The 22,877-nt window shown below is 41.1% G+C and overlaps 1 protein-coding gene across 4 annotated transcripts in view; it reads right to left on the bottom strand.

Annotated features, from left to right (window-relative positions):
• Positions 1–22,877, bottom strand: part of LOC123707991 (mitogen-activated protein kinase kinase kinase 4) — a 52,090-nt gene that overhangs the window by 12,757 nt on the left and 16,456 nt on the right. For 2 of the 4 annotated variants that reach the window (XM_045658390.1, XM_045658394.1), the window contains 15 exons: positions 22,105–22,217; positions 20,390–20,580; positions 19,434–19,573; positions 18,066–18,262; positions 17,772–17,943; positions 17,084–17,198; positions 9,318–9,409; positions 8,738–8,897; positions 6,959–7,126; positions 5,989–6,125; positions 5,432–5,539; positions 4,212–4,353; positions 2,927–3,091; positions 2,083–2,250; positions 1,547–1,705 (listed from right to left, as the gene is read on the bottom strand). In XM_045658390.1, the coding sequence (XP_045514346.1) occupies positions 1,547–1,705; positions 2,083–2,250; positions 2,927–3,091; positions 4,212–4,353; positions 5,432–5,539; positions 5,989–6,125; positions 6,959–7,126; positions 8,738–8,897; positions 9,318–9,409; positions 17,084–17,198; positions 17,772–17,943; positions 18,066–18,262; positions 19,434–19,573; positions 20,390–20,580; positions 22,105–22,217 (2,227 nt within the window). The remainder of the gene's footprint in view (positions 1–1,546; positions 1,706–2,082; positions 2,251–2,926; positions 3,092–4,211; positions 4,354–5,431; positions 5,540–5,988; positions 6,126–6,958; positions 7,127–8,737; positions 8,898–9,317; positions 9,410–17,083; positions 17,199–17,771; positions 17,944–18,065; positions 18,263–19,433; positions 19,574–20,389; positions 20,581–22,104; positions 22,218–22,877) is intronic. The other 2 variants (XM_045658392.1, XM_045658393.1) reach the window with 2 other exon arrangements.

The raw sequence follows: 22,877 nt of genomic DNA, 5'->3' as shown, positions 1-22,877 counted from the left end.
AAAGTAAGCAAAGCTCTAAAAAATAATAGTACATAAACGTATTAATTATTTGTAGGAATCCGTGTTCAAATCATTAAACAAGAAAATCAAATGCAGGCGGTATTACTACTACTAATTACAATCTAAAAAGTAAAAAAAAAAATTGTAATATGATAAGCCTCAAACAGCAATTAAAATCCGCATCACACTTGTATCGTTTGCAAAACATAGTTTCAAGTATTTTTAGATTTTAATTATTATTTCATTAAATACTTAAACGGTCGTTCAAATATTACGTAAACTGATTTACTGCAATTTATCACCCCCCCCCCCCCCCTTTTTGTCAGCGAAAGTAAGCAAAGCTCTAAAAAATAATAGTACATAAACGTATTAATTATTTGTAGGAATCCGTGTTCAAATCATTAAACAAGAAAATCAAATGCAGGCGGTATTACTACTACTAATTACAATCTAAAAAGTAAAAAAAATTGTAATATGATAAGCCTCAAACAGCAATTAAAATCCGCATCACACTTGTATCGTTTGCAAAACATAGTTTCAAGTATTTTTAGATTTTAATTATTATTTCATTAAATACTTAAACGGTCGTTCAAATATTACGTAAACTGATTTACTGCAATTTATCACCCCCCCCCCCCCCCCTTTTTGTCAGCGAAAGTAAGCAAAGCTCTAAAAAATAATAGTACATAAACGTATTAATTATTTGTAGGAATCCGTGTTCAAATCATTAAACAAGAAAATCAAATGCAGGCGGTATTACTACTACTAATTACAATCTAAAAAGTAAAAAAAATTGTAATATGATAAGCCTCAAACAGCAATTAAAATCCGCATCACACTTGTATCGTTTGCAAAACATAGTTTCAAGTATTTTTAGATTTTAATTATTATTTCATTAAATACTTAAACGGTCGTTCAAATATTACGTAAACTGATTTACTGCAATTTATCCCCCCCCCCCCTTTTAGTCAGCGAAAGTAAGCAAAGCTCTAAAAAATAATAGTACATAAACGTATTAATTATTTGTAGGAATCCGTGTTCAAATCATTAAACAAGAAAATCAAATGCAGGCGGTATTACTACTACTAATTACAATCTAAAAAGTAAAAAAAATTGTAATATGATAAGCCTCAAACAGCAATTAAAATCCGCATCACACTTGTATCGTTTGCAAAACATAGTTTCAAGTATTTTTAGATTTTAATTATTATTTCATTAAATACTTAAACGGTCGTTCAAATATTACGTAAACTGATTTACTGCAATTTATCACCCCCCCCCCCCTTTTTGTCAGCGAAAGTAAGCAAAGCTCTAAAAAATAATAGTACATAAACGTATTAATTATTTGTAGGAATCCGTGTTCAAATCATTAAACAAGAAAATCAAATGCAGGCGGTATTACTACTACTAATTACAATCTAAAAAGTAAAAAAAATTGTAATATGATAAGCCTCAAACAGCAATTAAAATCCGCATCACACTTGTATCGTTTACAAAACATAGTTTCATGTATTTTTAAGTATATACGGATAAAAAAAATTCTTACGACATCCTTCAAGCATATGTCATCTAATACGCTTCCTTCCCCCTCTTCGCCGATACTTTCAGACCTCATCAGCCGGACGCGACGCGCAGGAGCAGCCTGACGACCGATCGGACGACAAGTCGGAGCGTCGCTCACGAACCTGTGCAACTCTTTGTGCAGCTGTGGACATATAAATCTAGTTTAATAAACTTTGTCAGAAATATTCCCAAATTCCCCTTCTTCCCTAAGTCTTCTGGTATGCCAAAACACAGAAATAGATCTTAACTGGGTCCCAAATTTACTAAGAAATTTAAAAGTATTTAACGAATGATTGATGATGCCAGAATGCCGATGACGAACACAAATTTGGATATTAAAAAAAAAAACAACAAACTTTTGAGTTATTGTAAGCAAAATTCATTAAATAATTTCTCGAGACCCATATTTAAAATTGATAAGCCAATAACATCCCAAAACACGACAAAAGCATAAACAACCAAAACACCAAAAAGCCAAACGGACAATAGCACAAAGCGCCGAAAGACCTGTGATTCTACCATAGGATTGAAAGATTCGTGAATGAGAACCGTCTCGGGACGTTTGCGTCTCAGTACTGGATTTTCCACTCTTGAAGGCTGCAAGGAAGACGGTCGAAGTCGCCGCGCGCGCATTTCGCGCTGAAGTTTGAATGGCGCTTGAGCGAACTTGTGCATTTCCATGTGCAACTGCGAACATAGAACTGCTTATGTGCGGGCATGCGTACGTGCACGTGCAAAGTGACTACGAATAAATGTTTTTTTTTTTTAGAATAGTTTAATAGTATAGTGTTCCTCTATAAAATAACTGTATGATTTTTAGTTCAAATCCAGAATAAATAATTGGCTTAAAGACTGTAATATTGGCATATTTAAGTTAGTTAGTAATTTTTGAAAGAAACTCTAGTGAATATAATTGAGTGCTGTATTCAATACAAGTATAAAACTAGACAGGCGGACACTAATAACTTTCACAAAGTGCAGAATACACTAACAAAGTGTTAATAAGCTTTTCGTGCTATATTCTGGTAGTAACATAAAAAGCGGCTAATACTTTTGGTTATGTTAGTTTTTTTTAACTATCACGTTAGAATAAATTACCATTACTACTACTACCGTAACAATACACTTAAATACAATAAAATAATGGATGGTATTATGACGAAAGCAAGACTTTTGCATACACTTTGTACTCATCTATCTCTTTTCATCACAGCGTAAACACAAATTGACAAAAAGAGAAGAAACTTTTAATTAAAAGAGGACAATTAGACTTGTGATAGACGACATTACAGTGCATTACAGTTCTTTGAAGGTGTAACTAGATTTTTTTTGATATCTACATAATTATAGAAAGTTTTATCACCTCGAATCCCAATTTGTAGATTTGAAGCAGCAATTCACGTACTCTTGCGTTGAGATATTCCCACGATTCGGTCGAAATGGTGGGATCAGTCGCGGGAAGTCGACTACGCTCTAGTATATGTTTAGTGTGATCTACCAGACAATTGCGTAGGGCCATTAGGCTGTTCTGAAAATTAAATTTGCCAAAACTAATATGGTATGGCTCAGAATTATGACATTCTTCTCTCTAAGATTACGCAATTAAAAAGTACTGTGACAGTATTGCCAGATCTTCTCAGATAGACTCCTTTAAAAAAAAAATGGAACAAACGGGCTGACGGCTCACCACTCATACCACTGCCTATTGACACTCTCAATGCCAGAGGGCTTGCGAGTTGTATTTACAGTGTTTTTATCTTATACGCAAAACTGGGTTAGAATTCCCGATTTTTGTAATCAAGCCCACTAGTCATGTCAATCAAAATTTATAATAAACTACCGGAGACACTAAGAAATGAAAAAAAGATACATATATTTACAAACAAACTAAAAAAACTTCTTATACGTAAATGTTATTATAGCGTTAATGAGTACCTAGAAGATAAAAATATAGCTTAATTTCATGATTATTAATCCCTAAATATTCAAAATTAAATAAATAAAAATAAAAAAAATGTTATTCTATATAATTAATACTAACCTAAAATGTAAAATTTTATGTACTATTTTGTTACTATTAATTATGTAATATAAATTTTGCAAAGCCTTCTTTTTCTATGCCCTAACAGGGTCCATAATATTGTACCTAGCTTTAAGCCTCATAAACATCTTTTGTAACGTTATGGAATGCAAATAAATATATGAATATGAATTTTGCCAACACAATTAATATGAAGTTATGTCATTGTAGCATATAAATTATGTATTAATTCCACATTATATTTACCTTAAAATTCTAACGATAAAAACAGGTCTTATTTGTTACGCGCGTGCACGCAGGCGCACCTGAGTAGTACGTGTGCCAGTGCGCATTTGTTACTTATTGGATGACAATATGCTTTAATAAATTTTTGTAATAGTTAAAACATAAAATCGATCAATTAATACAAAAAAATGGTGGTTATTTCATCTAGTACACACGCTCATTATTCATCTAATCTTTTATTTAAAAGATAACTAGCGGCCAGTCGTTTAAAAATATTTTAGAAAAATACTTATTATTTAGAAATTATCAATTGTGAACCGTTAATAAATGAATATAATTCAAACGATTTATCGTAATTTAATAAACTTTCGTATCTACTTACAAATATCTGCGCCTTATATCGTGCGTGGTGTGGAGGCAGTCTGTTGGCGAGCGACCGCGCCCATTGCGCGGCCTGAAGTGCGCTTTCTCGAGATCCCGTATAGATCGTTTGGGCCTCGCGACAGAGAACGTATACGACGTATCTGAGAATAACAATTTATATACGTTGGCCTAATGTGCATTGATTATTTTACGAAATGGCTCTTTTAGCATATAAAGATGCACGGAATTGTGTACGTTTGTGTTCGTAAAACGGGCGTATCATGTCACGCGTCAACACGTAGACGTGCTGTTGACCAATCACAATCAACGAACGCAAAATCGTTTCCTCATTTATAACCCCCAATTAATAAATAAACTGTGTTTAACAATTTATACAGCTAACCACGTGACCATTAAATAAATCATAATAAATTGCAACGAAAGTGGTATATTTAGATTGATTATTTTAAAAAAATAACCGCACAGTCAGTCGCATATATATGTCATATTAATCATCATGATGCCGTAATAATAAGACAGTTAAGTTAATTATGATTGTTGTCAAAACTTGGGCAAACGGGCAGAAGGATCACCTGATGTTAAGTGATACCGCCGCCCATGGACACTCTCAATGCCAGAGCTCGCGAGTGCGTTACCGGCCCTTTAAGAATTTGTTCTTTTCTTGAAGGATTTTCTTTATGGTCGAAATATTCTCCCACGCTATAAAGGCACCTTGCCTTTAATAATTTCATCACCTTCCTTTTGAAAGCATTACGCGGTGATCTATTCTGAATTCTGGGAGGGTGATGAAAGAATTTGGTAGCCATGGCGTAACATTTTTTAAATACATCTTAGTGCAACGTGCAGACACCTACAGCCATGTTGAATCCCTCGTTTGATACAGTTACTTTCAATGATTTGAATAATTTTGGATGCTTTTTTATGTCATAAACTTGGTCGAAAAGGATATTTGCCATATCCTTTTTAGTTCGATATTAAATCGTAAAATGATTATTTGAATAAACATAAAATAAATGAAAATCCTTTTCAAGTGAAATCAGAATTAAGGTTTGTAAAAACTCATTTTCAACATATTTTTTATACTAAATATTAAAACGATTCACTGCTCCAAGACAGGAAACTAATTTGAAATTGTTTTTGGTCTACGCAGACCTGACGAACGTTTAAGAAGCTTTTTAGTCTACCTTTCTTTAACCTAGATTGAATAATGTTACCAACCTCTGGGCGTCACCTTCAGTATTATCATTCAGCTCAAGTTCCTTCAAGTTACGGAATTTTTCTTGATACTGTTTTAAAATCCTATCCAACTGGTTACACGCGATATCACTGGAAGACATATTTTTGATTATTATATTAAAATTCATAAAAATATTACCACAATCACGAATCTTCAACTATTTATTAAGTTAGGCAAGATAGAATTCTAGATTAAACTAAACGGTTAAGCTACGTCCCTTACTCCAAATTTTAACTATTTATAGTTAAAAAAAAATTTTTTTAAGTGCCATTAGTGTAATCTCTGGATTTGAATATATAGTCTGGGCTAATAATAAAATCATTACAAATTTAATTCTCACTAATTCACTAGTCGAGACTGTACAAACTGACTACCGTAAGGCTAAAATCTTTGACATAATCAAAATTATTCTTTTTGTGGAGTTGCGAAGGCCAAAAACCCTTATTCAAAAACGTAAAAATCCAAAAATATATTTAAGATTAAATTGCTAATCAAAAAGTTCTGTCGTCTAATTAGCTTGGTTTGAAAATATACTAACGCGAAAGCAGGTGGCGCTAGTTTCCTCGCGGGCGGCGCACGCGCAGCCAATCGGATGGCGAATGCCCATTCAGCGGAAAGCGCAGCGCGACTCATTGACTCTTGAAGCGACATTGTACGGAGGTATGACAGGTAAAGCTAAAAATAAATTCATAATTGCAATTTTTTTTTATTGCAGACATTCTTGGGTGTATAACTATGTACATTCCTTATGTTTGTACGTATCCTAATATTCCTAGGTATTTATTTATTTGCCAGACATTTGTAACTATTTCAAGAAATGTTGCCTTTTTGGTATCTAGCATCTATTTCTATTAAATTTGATAGGATTTGGATTGAAGCTATGTATAACTTATAATTATTTTACATAATTTTAATACATAGCTTCAATCCGGTCAAAAAGTGTTTTGTTTAAATGTGTAAAAGCTATGTTAACAAAGGCAATACTAACCGGAGATATTTTGTTTCATATGCTTTAGAGGAATCATGACCACATCAAGTATATATATATATATATAATCTTTTCATACTTTCATTTAATTATTAATGTACACCACATCATATATATAAATCACACACAAATAATGAAAATATTAAATTTCCAAAATAGAGAAGAAAATAAAGTTTCTTGAAATTTTAGTTCCTATTTAGTAATTATTTACTTCCCTAATTCGAATTAGGTACCTGATAGGTAGTTAGGCAACGGTTTTTTTTTTAAATTTATCAGCCAACTACCGAATATTTAAGCTCTGAATACGTAGCTTTCATTCAGTAGATAGATGCCTGAACTCCTATGTTGGTTTTTACAGACAAATAGGAGACGTAAATGTTAATTTTCCTGAAGCCACACATCTGGCTTATTAACACTGTATTCTTTACCGAAGGACCAAAGATACCGTATAAACTAAATCTAAAATGCTATAAGTGTTGGCATATATTATTCGCAGTAATTATTATTAGCAATGTATTACCTGCGTGCAAGTATCCACCGTGGCGTCATATGTCTTAAGCACCATGAGGAGATCCTGCCTCGTAGTGGGCGCTATGGACCAACCCCGTAACGCGGCTTCGACGTTCCGTGCGAAAGAGGCGCGCGTCTCGGCCGCTATATCCAGACCTTCTTTTAATTCGTGAATTAACTGGAAATAGATTTAATTTTTTTTATTAAATCTTCCTTACAACTGTACGGTTCCTTTAAATAATAGAGAATCTTAATTGTACTCTATAATTAACCACTCTGAATGTAATACGTCTGAGTTATACTCTAGGGCCGTAACTCCGATGATTTTGGAAATCACCACGCTTATAAAACTGAGAAAACCTGAGTGAGCAAAATGTACAGCCTTGGCTCGTACAACCACAACTAAATCTTAAAATTAATTTAAATAACTAACCCACCAGGAGGATATTTAAACTATCCTTTTATGTGGTAATTATTTTTTTTATATAGGGGAGACAACAAGCCTAGGGTATGCCGAAAAAGGGAAGTAATCGCAGCCCATTTTTAGTGGGTGCGCTGCCGGCCTTTGAGGTAGGACTACACTCAAACTTTGAATAGTTGGAGATCTCTTAGGAAATACCCCCACCAGAGCTCGATTCCACAGTTCGATTGATTTTTCATACATTAATAAATTGTTTTTTCTATGAGACAATACACTTTATTTAAGGGCGTTTCCCAAAGCTCTTACAAAGTTAGAAAAAAAATCCAATATTCGGAATAATTTCACAATAAATCATTTATAATCAAGAATGACGTTCTTATACTCATGTCTCTCTTTTCATAACAGCGTCAACACAATTAGATGGAAAGAGACGAAACATTAGTTTAAAGAGTGCGCCACTAGATTCATAAAAAAAAATGGATACGTTAAAAAAATGTTTATAAACGTACTGTTTACGTAACAATCTATTTTGAGCCATACCTAACCTTTCTAAAAAATGTATGTGGGTGTAACATACATACGTTTAAATATTTAAAAATACACTTAAGAACCTTAAATGATAGGTTTTAAACACAGTAAGTAAACTTTCAAAACATAATAAAAAACTAAAACTCAAATTCCAAATAATTAAAAAATAAACCGAATGTGAGGCGTGGGCCTCACGTTGGGAAACGCACTAGAGTATTCGTATGGCTGGACTTTATTTATTATTATCGATTAATGTACAGCCTATGTTAATCAGGGATAATGTGCTTCTAATGAAGAAAATACGTTTTCGTTTCGAAATAAAAATCTTTATTAAATTATTATTTTCCACCGTTGTTGCTAAAGTTTTTTAGAAGAAACATAGTTTAAACACAATTTAACACAAAACCTCCACTAGATGATGCTAAATATTTCAAAGTTATGAAGTCTCGTACAGATACCGGCAAACTTCTTGAGCAGTAATCAAGGGAGTGGGGGAAAGTTTGCGCATCGAACACAGCGCGGGACACAAACGTCAACTGATTTACCAATCACGTGATCGACACGTCGTCACTCTCCCGCCTAAAAATCGCTTATGTATAGGCAAGGACATTTGTTCAAGATGTTTGCCGGTATCTATAACGCTCTTATCGAAAGTCATAGGTTCTATATATATATATTCATTCAAATCTTCATATTTATTACCGTACCGTACCGATCCCTAATAGGCCGGCAACACCCTCCCTCGGGCGATGTGAGTGTCCATGGGCGGCGGTATCGCTTAACATCCTGCGAAAAAATGCGATTTTTGATTTTTAATCGCAATTAATCAAATAGTTTTACCTGTTTAATAGTAAGGCATGACGGTTGATCAGGACGCGAGTCAACCCGCAGGGCGAGGTAGTCATGCAAAGCTTCCATACAAATGCAGTTCAGCAGCAGAAAATGGTTCCGGAAGGATGGTAGCTGCATTGAAATACTCTCGGGGCTCCAGCAGCCATATCTATTAAATAATATTACAAATTAGTTAATTATTCATAAAACTAATTAATACGTGATTTAAATGAAAGATATAAACATCCGACAACTTCCGTACGTCAAAATCGAACACGTTCTTGACGTACAGGAGTCGGACTTAGGGTAAGTTTCACACTTAAATACAGATTGATGACATACAATCCTAGTTCTCTCTCACTCGCTGACAACGAACATTAAAAATCACTGGTAAGTAATTAAAAGGCCAGCAACGCACTCGCGACCCCTATGGCATTGGGTGTCCATGGGCGGCGGTATCACTCGAACACCAGATGAGCATCCTGCCCGTTTGACCCTGTTCTATAATTTCAAAAAAATTATATATATATAAATATATATATAAAATAAATTGTTTAAACGATTGTAATAAAATTAGAATTTTTGATACCTTTTTAAAACATAAATATTTTTTGCATTTGTCTCTTTGTCATCTTTGGTAGGGTCGACTTCTGCTTCATCCTCCATGGCTGCATCTAGTTGCTGAAAATTATTTATGAACATAATTTATATGTCACAGTAAAGTATTTAAATCAGAGAGTTCATCGAATCTCTAGATAGTTAATTAAAAATCGATATTCAATCAAGTCTCTAGCATTTTGATTTAAATAAAGAAACGTCGAAAACGTTTAACTATCTGTCTGACCGAAAGCCAGCGTGTTGATTAACAATGTAAAACAAGACTCCGCCATGATTATTTTGTGTGATCGTGAAGAACTGAGACCTTGGAAATTCCGTGTTTTGCTTTATTGTAAATGGTTAGGTTAGGTTAGGTTAGGTTAGGTTAGGTTAGGTTAGGTTAGGTTAGGTTAGGTTGAAGGGCCTCATAGCCTAGCGGTCTTTGTATGTGACTGCTGTGGTGAGGGGTACTGGGTTCGATTCCCGGTTCGAGTGCAAGTTTTAAATTTGTTCTCGGCCTTTGGTAGGGTTGTACGGTACCGGGCGAGTGCTTAAACCGTACATGGAGGGCACGGTCGAATTTCTATAGTATGCAGTGGGCATCGAACTATAGAAAGGAGACTGTGTAGGTTTAGAATGTAGCAAATACGTTCTAGGCCGAGAATGGAAATTACAAGTGGTCAGTAATTCAACATTCCTTTTAGGGCCTCATAGCCTAGCGGTCTTTGTATGTGACTGCTGTGGTGAGAGGTACTGGGTTCGATTCCCGGTTCGAGTGCAAGTTTTAAATTTGTTCTCGGCCTTTGGTAGGGTTGTACGGTACCGGGCGAGTGCTTAAACCGTACATGGAGGGCACGGTCGAATTTCTATAGTATGCAGTGGGCATCGAACTATAGAAAGGAGACTGTGTAGGTTTAGAATGTAGCAATACGTTCTAGGCCGAGGATGGAAATTACAAGTGGTCAGTAATTCAACATTCTTTTTGGGCCTCATAGCCTAGCGGTCTTTGTATGTGACTGCTGTGGTGAGGGGTACTGGGTTCGATTCCCGGTTCGAGTGCAAGTTTTAAATTTGTTCTCGGCCTTTGGTAGGGTTGTACGGTACCGGGCGAGTGCTTAAACCGTACATGGAGGGGGCACGGTCGAATTTCTATAGTATGCAGTGGGCATCGAACTATAGAAAGGAGACTGTGTAGGTTTAGAATGTAGCAAATACGTTCTAGGCCGAGAATGGAAATTACAAGTGGTCAGTAATTCAACATTCCTTTTTAAAAGGGCCTCATAGCCTAGCGGTCTTTGTATGTGACTGCTGTGGTGAGAGGTACTGGGTTCGATTCCCGGTTCGAGTGCAAGTTTTAAATTTGTTCTCGGCCTTTGGTAGGGTTGTACGGTACCGGGCGAGTGCTTAAACCGTACATGGAGGGCACGGTCGAATTTCTATAGTATGCAGTGGGCATCGAACTATAGAAAGGAGACTGTGTAGGTTTAGAATGTAGCAATACGTTCTAGGCCGAGGATGGAAATTACAAGTGGTCAGTAATTCAACATTCTTTTTGAAGGGCCTCATAGCCTAGCGGTCTTTGTATGTGACTGCTGTGGTGAGGGGTACTGGGTTCGATTCCCGGTTCGAGTGCAAGTTTTAAATTTGTTCTCGGCCTTTGGTAGGGTTGTACGGTACCGGGCGAGTGCTTAAACCGTACATGGAGGGCACGGTCGAATTTCTATAGTATGCAGTGGGCATCGAACTATAGAAAGGAGACTGTGTAGGTTTAGAATGTAGCAAATACGTTCTAGGCCGAGAATGGAAATTACAAGTGGTCAGTAATTCAACATTCCTTTTGAAGGGCCTCATAGCCTAGCGGTCTTTGTATGTGACTGCTGTGGTGAGGGGTACTGGGTTCGATTCCCGGTTCGAGTGCAAGTTTTAAATTTGTTCTCGGCCTTTGGTAGGGTTGTACGGTACCGGGCGAGTGCTTAAACCGTACATGGAGGGCACGGTCGAATTTCTATAGTATGCAGTGGGCATCGAACTATAGAAAGGAGACTGTGTAGGTTTAGAATGTAGCAAATACGTTCTAGGCCGAGAATGGAAATTACAAGTGGTCAGTAATTCAACATTCCTTTTGAAGGGCCTCATAGCCTAGCGGTCTTTGTATGTGACTGCTGTGGTGAGGGGTACTGGGTTCGATTCCCGGTTCGAGTGCAAGTTTTAAATTTGTTCTCGGCCTTTGGTAGGGTTGTACGGTACCGGGCGAGTGCTTAAACCGTACATGGAGGGCACGGTCGAATTTCTATAGTATGCAGTGGGCATCGAACTATAGAAAGGAGACTGTGTAGGTTTAGAATGTAGCAAATACGTTCTAGGCCGAGAATGGAAATTACAAGTGGTCAGTAATTCAACATTCCTTTTAGGGGCCTCATAGCCTAGCGGTCTTTGTATGTGACTGCTGTGGTGAGGGGTACTGGGTTCGATTCCCGGTTCGAGTGCAAGTTTTAAATTTGTTCTCGGCCTTTGGTAGGGTTGTACGGTACCGGGCGAGTGCTTAAACCGTACATGGAGGGCACGGTCGAATTTCTATAGTATGCAGTGGGCATCGAACTATAGAAAGGAGACTGTGTAGGTTTAGAATGTAGCAAATACGTTCTAGGCCGAGAATGGAAATTACAAGTGGTCAGTAATTCAACATTCCTTTTCACGAGGTGAGGGAGAGCCTGATGGGGGAGCTGATGAGGGCTGTGGGTGGCATGCTCGATGCCAAGATAGCGGGGATCGGGGACAGGCTCCTCCCTGAGCCTGTGATGCGTCCGCCTCTGGCATCAGCCCGCGGCCCCCAGGGGGCTCAGGTGGCTTCAGATCAGTCGGGGCCCCGGGGCAGGAGAGCCCCTGAGGGTCTCGCAGGGGTCGAGGCCCACGGGGTCTCAAACGTCTCGGGGCCCAAGGGCCCCGGAAGAAATATTCCGGCTATGGAGACATCGGCTGGAGGGGTCTCTCTAGAGAAGCCTCCAGTGGGTGGAAGCTGGGCGACAGTGGCCGGGAAAAAGAAAAAGAAGAGTAAGGGGAAGAAGCCGGAAAGTCTTCCCGCTGTACCCGCTCTTACTGCTCAGGGTGGTATAGGTCCTCTGGCGGGGCAGTCGGTGGTTGCGCAGAAGTCTGTTGGGGTGCGGAAGTCTTCCCTTGCTCCGCCGACAACTGCTGCAGTGGTTATCACACTGCTGCAGGGGGCGGTGGAGCGGGGAGTCACCTACGCCGCTGCTTTATCCAAGGCCAGGCAGGCTATCAGTCTGCCTGACTTGGGCATAGAGCGTGTTGGTATCCGGGTGACAGCGACCGGAGCTCGGATGCTGGAGGTGCCTGGAGAAGGCAGGGAGGAGAAAGCCAACCGCCTAGCGGAAAGATTGAGAGAGGTGCTGTCGGAGGAGGCCTTGGTGGGGAGGCCCGTCAAGTGTGCGGACCTCCGCATCAGAGACCTTGATGACAGTGTCACTGAGAGAGACGTGATAGAGGCGGTGGCTGCCATGGGGGGGTGCCCAGTGACCGCCATTAAACCAGGGAGGATATTGCGGCGTGGGGAGCAGGGAATGGGGGAGATGTTCCTCCTATGCCCGGTTGCCTCCGCCAATAAGGTAAAGAACGGGAGGCTCCTCATTGGGTGGAGTTCCTGCCGGGTGGAAATCCGGGAGGACCGTCCATTGAGGTGCTATAAGTGCCAAAAGCTGGGTCACGTACGTGCGACATGTGACTCAGTGGTGGACCTGGTGGAGGTTTGCCACCGGTGTGGGACTGCGGGCCATAAGGCCAATGAATGCAGCTCAAAAGAGTTGCATTGTGTGGTTTGTTCAGAGGCTGGGAAGCCGGCGGACCACAAAATGGCAGGTAGGGCCTGCAACCCTCCAAGGCTCAGGAGGGCCCCGTATGCCCTTAAAGCGTCCAGCACGGTGGTAAGGAACACTCCCATGGAGGTTGGTCTGGAGCTGTCAAACAAATAAAATGGTTGACAGCGACACTAGCCTCTTACAAGGGAATTTAAGACGCTCCGCTGCGGCTCAGGACTTGTTCCTGCAGTCGATGGCGGAGTGGGGTGTGATGGCTGCCGTCGTCACTGAGCCTTATTATGTGTCGCGGCAGAACTCGTGGGTGGGGGACCTTCGAGGTGATGCGGCTGTGATTGCTCAGCCGCATGGACCTCCTCTCTCTCTAAGAGAGAGAGGTTCCGGGTTTGTTCTTGCTGATTGGGGGGACTGGACGCTTGTTGGAGCGTATTTTTCCCCCAATCAGCGTCTAAGCCATTTCGAGGATTTCCTTGACGCCATGGGCTTGGCCGTACAGAGGGCACTTCCGCGCCCCCTTATCCTCATGGGAGACCTAAATGCGAGGTCTCCCACTTGGGGTGACAGGGTGTCGTGTCGGAGGGGCCCGGTTCTGGAGGAGTGGGCGGCGGAGTTGGGCCTCGTTTTCCTAAATGAGGGAACGGAGCCCACCTGCGTCCGCCCGCAGGGCAGTTCAAGGGTCGATGTGACCCTTGCTTCTGCGGCGGCGGCCCGAGTTACGACGGCGTGGAGCGTTCTGGACGAAGTGGAGACCCTATCGGATCACCGATATATCCGGTTGTGGGTCTCTACTTCGATGAGGTGGGGAGTGCGGGGCCAGACTCCCCAGAGTCGGAAGAGCTTCCCCCGCTGGTCGGTACGTCGACTGGACCGCCAGATTGCGGAGGAGATGGCCATTATAGAGGGATGGTGTGCGCCCACTAGTGTTGTGGATGTGGATGAAGGAGCTGGCGAACTGGGTCTGAGTCTCCGAAGGGTGTCGAATGCGGCAATGCCCAAATGGAGGCCGCCGAAGGGGAGGAGAGCGGTCTACTGGTGGACGTCGGAGATTGGCAATCTCCGTGGCGCATGTAGCGAGGCCAGAAGGGCCTACTACAGGAGTCAGAGGAGGAGGAGAGATGGTCCCGATGTCACGGAGGGCCTTCGCTCTATCTATAATTATCGCAAGAGGGCTCTCCGGGGCGCTATCTGTGAGGCAAAGGAAAGGGCCCATCAGGAGGTACTCCGGGGTCTGGATGATGATCCGTGGGGGCGCCCCTACCGATCAGCTCGTAAAAGGCGGAAAGGTGCGGGAATGCCTCTTGTGGAGAGTCTGGAGCCGGCCTTTCTGGACAGAGTGGTGGCGGACCTGTTTCCTTTGCCTCCCGACATTGTCCCTCCGTGTATGGCGGCGACTGTAGTGGAAGCGGCCGGAGAGATGGCTCCGGAAGTCTCTGACATAGAGATGGAGGCTATCTTGACCCGTCTCAAGGCCCGCAAGAAAGCTCCTGGCCCGGATGGTGTACATGCGCGTGTCCTGGCAGTAGTCCTCCCTCATATGGAGGTCTCCGTCCGGGAGCTGTACACTGCATGCTTACGCAGTGGACGGTTCCCGGTGGCTTGGAAGACGGGACGACTGTGTCTAGTGCGTAAGGAGGGGCGCTCGGCAGACAGTTCGGCGGCTTACCGCCCTATCGTCCTCTTGGATGAGGCGGGCAAGGCGCTGGAGTGGGTTGTGGCGTCTCGATTGTGCCGGCACCTCTCTGCTGAGGGGCCAGATCTGAGCGAGGCGCAGTACGGCTTCCGAGCGGGACGGTCGACGCTTGATGCTCTTTGGGACCTGAGGTCCCACACAAGTGGGGTGGTGGACGGGGGGGGGGGGGGCATTGGCAGTATCGTTAGATATTGCGAATGCCTTCAATAGTCTCCCTTTTGGTGTGGTCAGAGAGGCACTTGAGTTTTTCGAGGTCCCACTGTATCTGCGCCAAATAGTGGGGGACTATTTTGCGGAAAGATGGATCGTGTACTCCAACATGGAGGGCACGATCTCCTACCACCCTGTGCGGTGTGGGGTTCCTCAAGCCTCAGTCCTTGGGCCGCTTCTGTGGGACATGGCCTACGATTGGGTGTTGAGGGGCGCGCTTCTTCCGGGATTGCGCGTCTTCTGCTATGCAGACGACACCCTCGTAGTGGCCAACGGGGCAAGTTATGGGGAGGTGGCTCGACTCGCAACGGTCGGCACCTCTCTTGTTGTGAGACGGATAAGGGCCCTGGGCCTTAGGGTGTCTCTTGAAAAAACGGACGCCCTATTGTTCCATGGCCCTAGGAATGGTCCACCTCCTGGGGCGGTCTTGATGGTGGAAGGAGTGGGGGTTCCGGTGGCGTCCAAGATGAAGTACCTTGGTCTCGTCTTGGATGGCCGCTGGAACTTCGAGGCCCACTTTGAAGCTCTCGGGGGGAAGGTTGTAGGGGCGGCGGGGGCGCTTGCAAGGCTATTGCCGAATATTGGGGGCCCTAAGCAGAGTGTGCGGAGGCTGTACTGCGGAATCATACGCAGTATGGCATTGTATGGGGCCCCTGTATGGGATGATAGGCTGAGGGCGAGGAACCGCACCCTACTCAGGAGGCCACAGCGAGTGATGGCGGTTCGGGCGGCTCGATGCTACCGGACCGTCTCGTTCGAGGCGGCGTGCCTGTTGGCGGGGACTCCCCCCTGGGAGTTAGAGGCGTTGGCCCTAGGCGACCTGTATCGTCTCAAGTGTGAGACTAGGGCAGGTGGCCGATGGGCTGAACTGGTCGGACCGGCAAGGAGGCAAGCCAGGGAGGCCACCTTTAATAGATGGGCCCATGATCTGGCTATGCCTAGGGCGGGAGTACGCACCGTGGAGGCGATTCGCCCATGCCTACGGGAATGGGTGAATCGCCCGAGTGGAGCCGTGTCCTTTCGGATGGCGCAGATACTGTCTGGGCATGGGTGCTTTGGGCGGTATCTGCACAGGGTGGCGAGGCGGGAAACCCTTCCCATCTGCCACCATTGTGGTGCCCCAGAGGACACGGCGGAGCACACCCTGGCCGATTGTGCCACTTGGTCGAGGCAACGCCATGACCTAGTGTCGGTCGTCGGGACGGACCTCTCGCTACCGAGCGTTGTTGCAGCAATGCTTGGTAGCCAAGAGGCATGGCGTGCGGTGGCCTTCTTCTGTGAGCATGTCCTGCTGCAGAAGGAGGCTGCCGAGCGTCAGCGGGAGGTGCGTGGCGATGGCCGAAGGGGTTGTGCTCGGCGGCGGCGAGGCGGGGGTGCGGGGGCAAGACGCGAGGAGCGTTTGCCCAACAGTATCCCCCTGCGCCTTCGCTGAGTCCGTATGCAGTCATATTCGCCTGAGTTCCCTGGGTTGAATGCCTAGTGCGACCCCCGGGGGACTCAATGCGGTGCCAGACGTCATTCATTCAGAATGAATGTGTCCGGCATAGCAGGCGATATGGAGGGCTCAGGAGGAAATTTTAGTGGGTCGGGTTTCTCCCCTCTGATTAGCAGAGGGATAAGAGTTAACCATCCCCACAGTCCCCGCGATAGCGACTGCATGCGCTCGCGGGCCTGCAGCTGTGCATTTTTACCTCCTTCATAAAAAAAAAAGTCATGTTGACTAGGGACGTTTAGGAAACTCGTTAAACGTTTCGTTCACTCACTTGTCTGACGGAACTTTAGCGAATTGATTGAATATCGATCTTTAATTAACTGACTAGAGATTCAATTAACTTCCTGACTTAATTATTTTACTGCGACATATACACAGCCGAGATGCTTATAAGAATTGTTGGCCTAGTGATTCGAGGTTGCGACTTTCACTACTACGGCCTATCAGGCACGGGAGGCTGATGACCAACGCCTTTTAAGAGAAATAATTCTCGAAACTGGTACAAAAATCTGAAGATAGAAATAATGATTTTTTACCTGTGGTTCCTGCAGCACATGGTAGACCTTGTGCAGTATACTACTCCAAATCTTGTTCATGAACATCATACAACGTCGAACTCCCGCTGTCTTCAGCATGTCGTAATGATAGTCGCTGGAAAAAAAAGTACCCTTTCAAGTTATTCATTAGGCTATCATTAGGAGGTCATAAAAATTATTATTTTTATTTTGTTAAGTACAAGCGAAAACGTCATTGTCAATCTACTAATTAGTGACAGTTTTGAGCCACGTGACTGACGCACAAAAATATAAATTTTGAATTATGGATATTTTTCAATCGATGATTTGAATGTGTGTGTGATAATGTGAAAATCACTGTGACCACGCACGCGAATAATAATACATAGCTTTAATCCTGTATAAATGTTTTCTTTCGATATATTTGTAATTAATAAAAACCAATTGTTAATCTTTCACTCGTACCCAATAAATTGTAAAACGTCAGTTTTGAGCCATACATTAGTTTTAAGGCCCATTGACAAGTCAAGTTAGTTTTTTGTTAGTCCCGTCTACCGTAATGTTATGTCACTAATAAACTCTTGTCAAACGATTAAAGACAGTTGACATTTAGCTTCAAACAAAGTGTTTTATTTATTTGAAGATCCATTTAATAACCTCCACCGAACTCTTTCAAGCACATTTATTGTTCATTATAGATAAAACTTACCGATAAACGGAGACCTGCTGTCGGTCCAGCAGCCTCATTTGTGTTAAATCATCCAACGGCCCAATGTAGAAGGCATCTCCGCGTAAACACTCTTGTTCGATGGAAGCGTAATCTTCAGAATCGTTCGTGTCCGTATCCAATACAATCTCGGGAGTTGCGTCACCTGTTCGATCTGGAAAATGCTTTGAAATTAATTCAATTCAATGGAACGTTAAAAATAAAAATGGCGTCCCGTATGTATACATATCGTATGTAATGTGTCGTCTCATATGTACATAATGGTTTATAACTAACCAGATCTACTATATCCGCTGTCGGTTGTGTCATCTTCCTGTTTAAGAGATTCGTTATCCAAAGGTTTTTGCTCTTTCTCATGGTCCTCCGAGCCGGACTTTTTATCGTCATGCGACTGTCCGCTGGATGCGCTGCTATTGGAACCACTCGGAGTGGTTATATTGAAGCGCACCTGGCTCGAGTGGGCATCTGAAGATCTATAAAAAAATATTTAATTTGTTGAAGTAAGGGCGACATGCTTCATCTTAATGCATATGTCGCAGTAAAGTAGTTAAATAGGAGAGTAAATTGAATCTCTAGACAGTTGATTAAAGATCGATATTCAATGAAGTCGCTAAAATTTTGATTTAAATAAAGCAACGTCGAAAACGTTTAACTATCTGTCTGACCGAAAGCCAGCGTGTTGATTAACAATGTTTAAAACAAGATAAGTACACTCCGCCATGATTATTTCATATGTTATTGTTATTTCGGTTTCATCATGAAGAACTGAGAGCTTGGATATTCCGTGTTTTACTTTATTGTAAATGGTTAGGTTAGGTTCCTTGGGTAGAATGCCTGGCGAACCCCGAGGGCCCATCTTAAGGGCGTGTGAAGGGTTGAGGTGTTTTTAGTGGGTCGGGTCTCGCTACCCCTCTGAATAGCAGAGTGTAGACCCAGCCCCACAGTCCCCGCGTCAAGCTCGATATCCTTGGCGCGAGCCTGCGCAAGCGCATTTTCACCTCATACAAAAAAAAAAAAGGTTAGGTTAGGTTAGTCATGTTGCCTAGGGACGTTAAGGAAACTCGTTAAACGTTTCGTCTATCACTTGTCTCACGGAACTTTAGCGACTTGATTGAATATTGATTTTTAATTAACTGTCTTAAGATTCAATTAACTCTCGGATTTAACTACTTTACTGCCACACATAAACTATTTAGGGCAATGTTAATGAGTTTGTAAGTCAAGTCTGAAAGTTGTCTAAGCGCATACATTTGATGCACGGTAAAGGAAGAAACACAAACATCGTAAAATTAAAAAAAAAAATAACAAAATTAAAGAAAAAGGTTTAATTGTGTAATGCGTGTGTGTGGTTGTAATTGGCTCAGTATTATGCCGAGGAGCAGAGATGTTCCACAGCGCTGGTCATTCTGCCAGGGACCACAGCAGCTAGTTTGCGACTCAGTCGCAAAAAAAACAAATAAGAATAATAAAAGTTAACAGTGTAAGCAAAGATGCAAAAAATGTAAATAAAATAAATAAAACATTAAATATTAAGTAGATAATTAAATTAGGTACACAAAGGTAAGTAACAAAAAACGATTATTATTTCGGGTAGAATCATACAGACTAATCCACAACGGCTTTAAAATATGTTAAAGTAGTAACCTGCTACTAGTAGAATCAACTGACGGTTTGTGTTGCATTTCTCTTCGACGATTGCGTGCGCGTACTGTACGTAGCATGCGACGTACTGATAACAACTTGAGCCGCATGTGAAGAGCTGTGTTGTACCAAAGACACATTGCCTAAAATAATAAGAATTATTAGATCTATATATTTTGTATTACACATATAATTGACAAAGCAGGGGTGGAGTTTTTATAATTTAATTTCTTTTTTTGTGCCAATCACACAACTAACGAAACACACAAAATCATTATTATAATCCAAAAAGAAAACTAAAAATTATGGAACTAAACAAAAGGAATAAGTGTGTCATGTGTGTGTGTGTTGTGGTTGTAACTAGCCCTGGCTGAGCATTGTGCTGTGAAGTAGACGTGTTCCACAACAGTTACTTTGCGCCAGATCAGACTCAAATGAGAAAAATAATGTAATAACAAAAATAGAATAGAAAACTAATAATAATAGTTACACATGTAGAAAAAAAAGTAAGAGTAGCAAAAAAAAAACATAAATGAACAGACAAATAAATTCGATCTTTGTCCTAAAGTTTATTTTATGATTTTTGCTTAATTACGCCGGAGCGAAAATAATATTTTCTGGTATAGTTTGCGTTTGCGGTAGTTAGTTATAATACGCTTTTCTGAACACACGGATTTTGTAAAAAAATCCTTCAATTAGACCAGGCTCCCAAATACATTTTTTCTTCCTCAGTGGTTGCCTGGAAGAGATCGCTCGGAAGCGATAAGGCCGCCAATTGGCCTCCTTTTCAGTTAATTATATTCATTTTTTATATTGTAATGCAACGAAGTGTTAATAAATAAATACAAAACCAAACTTATTCATGTCATATCATTTTCGTCTAATTACGACCGAAAATATACACGTGATACTTGCGTTTGATAGGAATGACTCTTCGCACAGACTCCTAGAAAGCTTACCCTAATTCTATCATTAAGTTCAGGTGACGCGAGAGCTGGGTGATCGTGCTTGGCTGCTGTAGACGAGGGGTACAATGCAACAGCATTGTCAAATGCGTCCAAAATCCCACCAACTTCACGCATCGCTTCTCCTATCACGTCCGAGCATACTGTGCAGTCTATACTGAGACAGCCCAGCTGGATTTGTATATCTGTAAGTTATTATGTACATTTTGATTGTATGCATAAAAATGGCGGTATTAGCACATCTTGTCGTGAGAAATGGACAAGAATTATCTTCAAACGGCAGCCACAAAATGAAGTAGACAGGTCGGCGATCGATAGTCTGGAAATAATATGGGGCCAGTGCAGCCTAGAGTTGACCAGATTTGCAAATCGCGGACAGACGGGCAGGCAGCTGACTGCCTGTCTGTCGCCCACACACATTGGCAGAAGGCTCGCAAGTGTTGCCTTTAAGAATGGAAATAAGTGGAAATAGCTAAGAGACGCTTACGCCCCAACACACACTGTAGACCAGTATTTTTGGTTCTATTTATTAATCGCTGTATGGTCAAATATGGCTTTGATGAATTGATATTAGATAATGTGATGAAAATATTAGAATAGCAATAGAATGAATGTGACATATACTGGGGCGCAATTTGACCTATTAAAATTGTACCTAAATACCTAGTTTTTGATTACAGATTGGAACGATTATACCGTATCAGTCTACTAACATATTTTATCAATATTATGCACGATAAAATGTTGTTTTTGCATTCATTAATCGTGTAATGCAACTGCAAGGGGCCACAAGATACATAGCCAGAGATTAAAACCGCGGCATCCGGATTAGTATCAAAGACCGATCAACATCAGCGACATCAGCGCTAGAACAGTGCCGAAATTGCTTACAAAAGCTTTGGAATCGGTATTGCTATTGGAAGTTATATAGTACGACACACTATAAATACAACAACTTAATATTTTTTGAAGTGAAACTTCTTTAGCGGCGTTGGGAAAAAAATACCGTCACATTTTTCGGTTACGCGTCACATTTTTCCGTTACGCACCATCTTTTTCTGATCCCTAGCACGGATGATTCGAAGAGATTCGAAGCCATTTAAAAACAAAATATATAATAACGATAACAATGATACTAATAATTCTAATGCAATTAATGATATTCTGTAATAATCTTAGCAGTAATAAGGTGAAATGAAACAATTGTATGTCTATGTTAATAACAGCCTTTAGTTAAACTTTATCTAAGTTAACTTTATTTAACCAATTTCTGTAAAGTTGCATATAGTAGATCGTTTTTCGAAGAATAAGTTCACTTACGTGTGTACACTAGTACAGGCACACATTTTGTTTTAGCAATTACACCTGTTAATTTACACATATATTCATTAAAAAATGTATCAGCTTAAAATAGTTAATAAATCAATTGTTTTTTATATATATATCAGTTATATGAAGCAATAAAGATCTTATGTTTCGTGATAATCCAGTGTCGGAGTATTTAATTTTTTCGCCTTTTATAAAAATAACTTCTTATTAAGTTATTAGTTAATTCTATTTTAGTGATATTTTCTTTTAAACGTACTTAAGACAGTTTCACACAGCTCATATTAAAAACTATATTATATATATTGTACCGAAAAACCGCCGCTGTATTTCTCAAAGCATTTTGTCAAAAAACAAATGAATTTACATTAAAAACACCTTACCATCATGATTGGCTCCATCGTTGCAACAATCGAAAGATAGATCTTCATTGGAGCACTCTTGGGTCGGCTGCAATCTCGTGCCTGATCTACAAACTGGTTTTGAACTTACAAATCTGAAAAAAATACACAATAATAATCACGTGTCACGCGGAACAGGATGACCACTTTCTATAAAGTAATACAAATAAGTTTCTCCTTAATGTGGTTTTAGTTAGCCTTAATACCGTGACACGAAAGAATAATTTCACTGTATTATCGTCACTATAATTTGAATTATATTTACACTTCGGTCTAAGTAACACGTGGTTGGCTATGCTAACACCAAAAATTTAAAACGTAGAAATAATTATATAATACCTTTAATTTATACTTTAGCCTCAATAACACGTGGTAATCATGATATTAAATTGTAGCTTATATGACACGTTTGTCGGTTTACCATAGCAGTGCCATCTATTGATTACTTACTCAATCCAGTCGAAAAGTATCGACATCTGTTAGAATCTTTTGGAGTTAACAGATAATTGTGACTGTCAATTAATTATAAGACATATAATAGACAAATAATTTGCGACTATAATTAAAGATCTAAGCTATCCTATCTCTAAAGTTGGACCAGACTGCTCACGGTGTGCCAATTTAATTTAAAAACGGTTAATTAGTTTAGGGAGTCCATCGCGGACAAACATCGTGACAGGAGATTTATATATATTAAGATAAGCAGCTGGTTCGTCATCGGAGTTCTGGACAAAGTACCTTCCTTGACTTTAATT

This window comes from Pieris brassicae, chromosome 4 (assembly GCF_905147105.1).
Source record: "Pieris brassicae chromosome 4, ilPieBrab1.1, whole genome shotgun sequence".
In the NCBI taxonomy this organism is placed as follows: domain Eukaryota; kingdom Metazoa; phylum Arthropoda; class Insecta; order Lepidoptera; family Pieridae; genus Pieris; species Pieris brassicae.
Note: the sequence above shows the minus strand (reverse complement) of the source record. Positions and strands in the feature narration are given on the sequence as shown.